General features: G+C 41.3%; 1 protein-coding gene across 6 annotated transcripts in view; it reads right to left on the bottom strand.

Moving 5' to 3' along the window:
• Positions 1 to 1,375: 1,375 nt before the first annotated feature.
• The window catches only part of spock1 (SPARC (osteonectin), cwcv and kazal like domains proteoglycan 1), a 108,452-nt gene continuing 100,998 nt past the window's right edge, over positions 1,376 to 8,829 (bottom strand). For all 6 annotated transcript variants that reach the window (XM_013910576.1, XM_013911316.1, XM_013910371.1 and 3 more), the window contains 5 exons: positions 7,794 to 7,913; positions 5,901 to 6,122; positions 5,405 to 5,467; positions 4,684 to 4,821; positions 1,376 to 2,815 (listed from right to left, as the gene is read on the bottom strand). In XM_013910576.1, coding sequence (XP_013766030.1) covers positions 2,619 to 2,815; positions 4,684 to 4,821; positions 5,405 to 5,467; positions 5,901 to 6,122; positions 7,794 to 7,913 — 740 coding nt within the window. In that variant the 3' untranslated portion in view covers positions 1,376 to 2,618. The remainder of the gene's footprint in view (positions 2,816 to 4,683; positions 4,822 to 5,404; positions 5,468 to 5,900; positions 6,123 to 7,793; positions 7,914 to 8,829) is intronic.

Here is an 8,829-nt window from a genome sequence, read left to right on the forward strand (position 1 = left end):
GAAGAGATGTTTTTCTGAAACTGCAAGGTCTTTCTCCTGAAGACAGACAAGCATGGCCTTGGTGCCACAGATGCTTAAGTAGATGCTTATGACTACTTATGACTATATTTAAAGGTTTTCTTGGAGACCTTACCAAGGAGAGGAATCCCTGCATACAGGCAAGCTGTTTTGCATTTTATGTGAAAAAAATTAGCTATTATAATGCTATTTATTTGTAATAGGAATTTGAGCAAAATGTATTTTCGTTTTCTTTATGATTTGATAGACTGTGTTATCACTAGGGCGATCATGGCTCAAGAGTTGGGAGTTCGCCTTGTAATCGGAAGGTTGCTGGTTCGAGCCCTGGCTTGGACAGCCCAGTCGTTATGTCCTTGGGCAAGACACTCCACCTACCGCCTACTGGCCGATGGCGCGATATGGCAGACTCGCTTCTGTCAGTCTGCCCTGCCCTGTTGTAGCAGGTGGTTCGTCCAGCCACCTGCTACAACTGTAGCTTGCCACCACCAGTGTGTGAATGGGTGGATGACTGGGTGTGTAAAGTGCTTTGGGGTCCCTAGGGGGATCTAGTAAAAAGCGCTATACAAATACAGACCATTTACCACTAATTATTATTAAGGATCCAGTGAAAGGAATAGCTGAGAGCCATATAGCACTGCAACTGGGAATATAGGCGGATACAGTAAAAACACAAGAAGCAGACATTTTCTTTCCAACTTTTCTCATGTAGCCTGATGACAGCAGAAGACGCACGAGCCAGGGTCCCAGAATCGGGTGATTATACACCCTCCACAGCTTCCAGCATAATTTGATGCACATAGTTAAGCCCATTGTCTATTCTGTGTGACAGAGAGTCCTGTGAACTGCTGAATAGGCTTTTTCGAGCCAGAAGATTCAGTTGTCCTTTTAGCTTCTGATTGTTGCTACAATGTGTTTTCAAAGTGCTGTGCAGGCTGTTTCAAGCCAGTGGGGTCAGCTGTCCCATTAGCCACTGATATTACAAAAACACTCATTAAGCTTTTATGTTCTTATGGGCACCGCTAGCTTTGTGATTCTCCTCTCTCAAAGGCAAGTGATAAGAGTATTTTCTGCAGCTACCATTTATGTCTGCTTCTAACAGGGACGACGCTTTCTCAAGGTTGGAAAAGGTCAGTATTGATGGAGGGCTTTGATTGTAATACTGCAGCGAAATCCGGGCTTTGGAAAAAAATAAAAAATCTTATGCAAATGTGTTTGTGGTTTCAAAGCGAGGCAAGAGATGTGTTTTTATTCATCACTTTTTTTTTTATCACGATTTTTTGAAATAAGATGAAACACATGACGCCCTGCCTAAAAAGTTTCATCACGGGGGAGCAAGAGACACATGGACGCAGACCTGTAAGGTTCAAAAGACACCCAAAGTGCCACTTTACTTAAATTCTCAAAGTTACAAATAAAAGTTCACGTAGTTGACATGGTGAAGATTTCAATTTCAAATCACTGAACATATCCAACGCTTTGACGCACAACTGAGCCTCTTCTTCTGCATGACTTCATGTGTCCTCCCAGCTCAGGAGCAGCTTAGTGTCCATGCGCAGTCAAAAATCCTCAGCAGCCCTATTGACCAATTAGTAGAAGAATAGCTGGCTGAGAACCAACCAATTTGGACTGTAGGTTTTGCAGTTTGCTTTTCTTAACTGCTATCACACTTTGCAATGCAACTTCCTACCTCCTGAGATTGGGAGAAGAACCAAAAAGACACTAGACAGCATCAACATAGCAACAAAGTATTGTAGCAGCCAAATAGGCATCACTTTCTGTTTGAGATGCATAGAGCTAGACCTGGCCAGGTAAATATCTCTTTTATAGAAACACGATGAGAAACATGCAACAACAACGACAATACATCATTAATCTCATTGTTTCCTGGGCTTCCTGGAACATTCAAGATCAACAAATATTTTACAATCCTCCTTAAAACAACAGAGAGAGAGTGAGAGAGAGAGGGAGAAGGAGCATCTCAGAGCCTTAAACTGTGGCAGCAATTTGCAGAAACATCATTGAACACCAGAAGGAGCCCGACGGTGGAACACACAATATGAAAATGAGCCGCTGATGGAGCAACAGGGAAGGTAGTCCATAGCCTGGCCTCCCTTAAGGAAACATATTTACATCCAATACATCAGCTAACATATCTGGGCTCATAGACTGACCAGAGATTCTGACATGGACATACAATGATAGGAGAAAGGGAGAACGACTGAAAGAAGATGGAACGAGTGACAGAGATAATAGAGTCCCTGTTAGAAGGTGTTTACGATCACAGGTTTGGGGGAACGTGGAGGCAGAAAGTGGACAGCTCGAGCAGAATTCTAAAAGGGGCTTGACAGTTGTTGAAATCTAATAGTCTCTCTATTTTCTGTCTGAGGACAGAGTGAAACGCTTGAAAATGAAGAGGTCAGATGAGGTTCACTGAAGAGAGAGATTTGGATGAGAGACAGAGATTGCAGTAGCAGGTTGAGGGGCCAGGAGATGGACTGCTGCCAAGGTAACTGGAGGAAGAGACATTGGAATGGCTTTAGATCTGTGCTGAGTTAACGGAGTTTCCTGGTCAGCTGATGGCAAAGGAAAATGGAGCGGAGCTACCAAACGTAGCCGATTTCGTCATCCTTGTCCTCTTCCTCGTCCTCGTCGTCCTCGATGGTCCCTCGGGGATGGATGCGGCCCCGTCTCTTCTTCTGCCGGCTCCGACCGGTCTGTGATGGCTCCTCTTCTTGATCGTCGAGGAGTATGACCGCACCGCCGCTGCCAAAATCCCCCGATGTCTCCTGATCCTCATCTGTAGAGAGAGAAAAACATAATAAAGAGATTACACAGATATCCCCAGATTAACATTAATTATGATATATTAATGATTTCCCAGATTATAAATTCTTTGCCAGTGGGCTCCCTGAAACTTGAAAGCCTACTGGAAGTAACCCTTCCAGCACTTTTCTGAACTGACAGGTTTCTGTCATATTTAAGGCCTGCTTATATAACAAAATTAGTGGGTTTGCTTCGGCAGTTAGCAAGGGTGGTCTACGCTTCTGCAGCTACCTTTGGAAAAACCCGGAAACTATGCTAATAGTCATCAAACCACATCTTTATTGATATATACAGAGGTGTCAAGACTTTCATTAGAGGGCACAGGAGGTCATGATGCAAAACAAAACATTCAGTGTAACACTTCACCCCCAAAGACCTTCAGAACTAATTCCACTCTCATTAGCTCCAGCCTTATTTTGTTTTGCACTAATTGCTAATGTTAGCAATTAGCCTGGGTGTAAACTCTTGAAATAGGGCACAGAATCAGAGTAGGCCATCATGAGCTAACTCTTTCCCTAACCAATACATTCTTTTCAGGGGAGCAAATAATCTACTAGAAAAAATAAATGAAAAAACAACAACTTTTGCTTTCTGTTGATTTACCCAACAAACAACATGCGGCTACAGGGAGCTGATTATACTGGATGGTTTTAGTGGTGTTTGGTTAATGGGAGGCTAATGCTGAATCCAGTGGAGCTACAGTGTGAACAGGAGTCATTATCAGATTCTGCCTCGAGCATTTTTTGAAGCTCGAACTTCAAATTAGTCTGTGTTCAAAACAGCCTATTTACACCTGGGTACAACTGCGCTGTGGTTGAGTGGCACTTACGCTGTTAAAATCAGTTTGGTGTCCTTGTGTTCAGGCTATTGAGTGGAGAGCTGCTGCATTGCTACCTGTTTGTTCTACGCAGGCCAGAATGGGAGAACTCCAGGCAACCCCTGCCTCAGGCCACTCAGCCAGAGTTAGATGAGCTTGTTAGGACTGGTGTTGTCTACGCGTGTGCATGTGTGCATGGAGGCTGGACGGACATCAATACTGGAACCTGCATTTACTGGTTTTCGACTAGACTGGCATCCGTGCGAGGTGCAATCTGCCAGTGAGTTGGCTGTTTGATTGGTAATTAGTATGTCTGCCTGGATTCTTTCCTCCTAATTATTGTTCTTTTTTCCACAGTGCAATTGATTTGTAGCAAAGTGCTTTTATTGGCTTTTTGACCATTTCATTTGAATTTCCATGGCTGACTTGTTAGCTATCACTATAACATGTCAAAAAACTTAATCTTGTATATTCTTTGTCAAAATATAATGCAGTAGGCAGTAGTTTATTTGTTTATTCTCCCCTGTGAGGTACGCCTCAGCACTGCTTCAAATTCATATTCATAACAGATCTTTTGACATTGCTCCCTGCTGACAAGTGTGACAAATTTTCTGTCTTGACTTGCAAGATGCTGGTGTTTTATCAGAGGTACACGAGCAGGATATCAGAGGCAGATAGAATCAGGCATATTAGAAACAGCTGAATTGGCTCCAGAGGCATGCCTAATGTTATCTATTTCCTAAATGATAACTGATCCGTAGATACCGGTACAGATAGAGACACACGGGGAGAATTACTGAGCAAAGAAAGAGAACAAAGTTGCAGCTGCAGTGCTCTCTGTGTTTCAGTGTTGTAAAGAAGAGATCGGAAGGCTTTCTAATTTGTAGAAGATTACAAATGAAACAAAAAAGACAGATGTTCAAGCAGACAACGTGGATCAAAGCACTAACACAGAAAGAAGGTCAGAGAAATGGAGGAATAACAGAGCAAACTGAAGAATATCTACATGTGTGGCTTGGTCTTACCACAGTTGGGATTGCCTTGTTTTCTAGAGCCAGCTATCTCGTTGCCATATTTGTCCACACACCAACACTGGCCAGTGCTGCCGTGACACTGAGTTGGTTTGAAGTAGCCCTCGTCAGTACAACGGGGAATATAAGTGCCTGGAGACGAGCAAAGAAAAGCAAGAGGAAATGAGAAGGAATGACGAAAATTCACAGAAAGTTATAGAAAGCTGCTGGAAAGGTTAAACAGACAAAAATTAAAAATAAAATCTGAGCATATAATGCAAACTCTGCTCAGCAGAGGTTACATGTACACGTCCTCAACTTGCAGCAAAAGTTCTTGTGTATTCACACAGGGAGGGAGATCAACAATCAATTACTGCTGTGAAGGTTGCAGACAGGAACCATACATTCTGCTTAAGGAAAAGCAGTCGCTTGATAACACACATCCACAAACGCACACACCTATTTTCTCTTACCTTCATTTGACCCTGTCCCAGCTCGTTTTTCAAGCTGTTTTGTAGTGAGCTGAAACACTACACGATCTGCTCAATGGGTACAGATGACATGTGTACAAAGTGCCTGGATGTGCTTTATAGTGCTGGTGCAATATCTCCTTTTTTCCCCTACTCGAAAATATTTATTAAAAGAAATCCAACTGCCATTTCACTCTGTGGTCGTGAGTTTTCCTCCAAGGGCATTTAAAGGAGCGAGCAACTGACAGCTGCCACTTCAGACTGACCTATGAGGCTCTTTCTTCGACTTTGACTCTGGATCCTGCTCTTCTCAGTTTGACAAGGCAGTCCTACAACAACAGAAGAAAGTCAGTATCATTAAATTGAAAACTGAAACAGCTCTAGTTGTATCTTAGATTATAGTTAATAATCACTCAAACCTGTTTCCCTCCACTAACAGCTTAGTGACATATTATACTGGAGACATCCTCCTTTGCTATCAGGCTCAATACCCATTATCCTTACATTCACTATTAATTTACAGTCCTTGAATGACCTGACTATTTATCCTTCTTAATACATTATTAATTAAAAACATGTTTTTATTAGTACTCCATTACTAACATTTAGTTCATTACATTATATCAGAACTACTGTAACTGGTCTTAAATGAGGTAATGCAGGCAACTCGTATCTGTGTCACTTAAGCTTTCTTTCCTTCCTTACTTATTCATATGTTCCCTCCTTCTTTTATCCCTTTATCTTTCATCCCCCTTTCCTCACCATCGGGCTTCTGGAAACAGTAGCACCACTCGTTATTAGAAAGCTTGCCATCCTTGAACGAATCACAGGAGTTGAAGAGAGGCTTCATGCACAGTTCATACTTGTCAAGGTAGATGGCACTCAGCTCCGACTGGTCCAGGAGTAGGTCAAAGTTCATGTCTAGCTTGTTGAACATCCAGCCCAGTGAGTCCTTACAAATGGGCAGGATGCTTGTATCAAAGTCTAGAGAAGAAAAAATGGAGACGCAAAAAAGAAAAAAAGGGAAAAAAAAATCACATCTGATACTGCAGAACATGTCCAAGTCACCGACATTTCCTTTTTTTAAAGTAACACACTGAGTTTCGAGTTCGAGTATGTGCGCAAGAGTGTTTTCAGCGGCAGAGAGCTGAGATGTGTTCAGACTAGAGATGGCACGATACCACTTTTTACGTCCGATATCGATATCTTAAATTTGGATATCGCCAGATACCGATAAGAATCCGATATAGTGTGCTTTTTAATAAATAAAACTTTTTTAAAATATCTTGCTGCATTTTGTATACGTTCAAACTCAAGTTAAAAAACCCCCCACTAAAGCTATTCTGTTATACCTGTATGCAAAAAATACACTGCACCCAAAATATTTCATAGTTCAGCAATACTGATCAATCTAATAAACTTAAACCTACTCCATCCTTCCTATTCTGGTATTTTAAAGAGTAAGCAACCTAACTAATAGGGTTGCAAACTCCCAGCAAAAAAATAAAAAATAGGGAACCACCCTCCACCTCATGATGCTTAATCGACGTAATCAACTTTAATTTGATGCAGTGTGAAAAAAAATGCACAGAAATCAATTATTTTTCAAGAATAATTAAAGAGATTCAACATATTTCTTCAACAGAATTGCAGACTGCACAGATGGTATCTTCCCAAAGGAAAAAGTACTATAGCTTACTAGGGTATATTAGACTTAATAGTTACTATATACAGTAATGGACTTCTATACTTTTTACATCAGATTAAAACTTTGGATGTAAGATTCAGATAATTAATTATTAAAAGCTAGACATTTTAAATGAGAATAAGAAAGAATAGTATGTCTTTGTGCCCCCTTTTCCCTGTTAATGCCCTATCGGCCCCCCTGGCGAAACTTTGCTAGATCCGCCCCTGCACAGTTACCAGCCGTCAGCTATGTAGAAAAAGATCCTGGTGTAGAAAGTAATATTAAATAAATTCTAACAACAGCTTATCAAGCTTAAACGTGCTGCTGTTGTTCAGCCGCTGGTTTCCTCTTTCTGGCGCGAAGTGGGCGATAAACAAACAAGAGAGACGGACTCGCGACAGAAAAGCCGATCAGCTGATCATTGATCAGTTTCACCATTGAAGTAGCAGCAAGAAGAGGCAGTCGCTCCATATATTGGTTGTTAAGCTTAACGCAGGAATGCTTTACAAACATTCAGAGATGAACTTACACACTTGCTTTACTTCTCTCTGGGATAACTTTCTCGGAGATGAAATGCTCAACCAGACCACCGACAGATCTGGCACGCCACAGCCGCTCTATCACGTAATGCATACTGCTCTGACGTGCTAAGGTTATGAGCCGAGTTATGCCATGTCGCAAGTTTTGTGAGGTGCTTTTTTGATATTTAATGGATCGGATTACATTTTTTATTTCTCTCCGATATCCGATACAGTAATTTAGGTCAGTATCGGACCGATACCGATACGTAATATCGGATCGGTCCATCTCTAGTTCAGACATGTTGACATTACAGAGAACAGAGCAGGGTCACTGTCAACATCAGTGCTAGCCCTCATGAGAACTGAAAAAAAGCATGACTTTTCAGCAGCTACTGGGTACACACACGCACACACACACACAGGCACACGGCATGGGGATGTACTCACGTCCAGTGGTGGAGTCAAAGCTGTCAGAGGATTTGAGGTCTCTGTTGGCATCGAGGTGGAGAACTCCGAACCAGTCCTTCAGTCTGGCAGAGAGACTGTGAAGCTCTGTATCAGTGCAAGCTGCAGAAACACACACACACAGACACACAAAATAATGAGGAAAAGGGAAGCTGTCAATCTACTGCTGTCATCTGAGTAAAAAAAAACAGCTCTTTTTCTTGCTCCTCATCAAACTTTCATTCCATTTCTGCTGTGTACTTTTCCTTTGTATTCTTTCCTTTCTTTTGTCTCGTCCAACTTTTCTCCTTGAGCAAACACAGTGGGGTGATAACGCATACTCAAATACTGGTTACCATAGGAACACAATCTGACATGCACATATGCACATACACACATGTACAGTATACATATTGTTATTTCCATGGCTCTTGGCATTTCTGTCCAGTTTCATTTAGCATTCGTTCAGAGTTCAGATGAATGACTTTATCTTTGCAGGAAAAGACACAATCTCACACACATACACCATACCAGTGGAGGTCTGTCATGCCACTTTGCCTTCATAGTAAAACAAGAAAAAAGAAAAGAATAGTTGTGTCTGCATTAGATGCCACTTTATTGTTGCAATTTTAAGATAAATGCATGTGTTTCTATTAGGGCTGCCACAAACGATTATTTTGATAGTCGACTAGTCACCGATTATTTTTGCGATTAGTCGACTAATCAGTCGACAATGCATCCATTGGACGTAAAACGTACAGCTTATTGCACCAGCATGCATCTGCTCTTATATAACTATCATTAGCTTACAGCTTTAAGTGTTTAAGCTATGTGCTAACTCAAAATAAAGGCAAGATGATAGTTTATTAAATTTTAATGAAATTTACAGATTGTTTCGGTGAAGTTTAATAAACTCCTTGCTATCTAAAATATAACAGGACACCGGAGTATATTCTTGAGCATCTCACACTTCTGATAATCAGTTGTCTGCTTGACATTTATTCAGCTGTGTAAAAACTATAACTTTAATCTCAGCCAA

Source organism: Pundamilia nyererei, unplaced genomic scaffold (assembly GCF_000239375.1).
Source record: "Pundamilia nyererei isolate P.nyererei 1_Seehausen unplaced genomic scaffold, PunNye1.0 scaffold00001, whole genome shotgun sequence".
NCBI lineage: Eukaryota > Metazoa > Chordata > Actinopteri > Cichliformes > Cichlidae > Pundamilia > Pundamilia nyererei.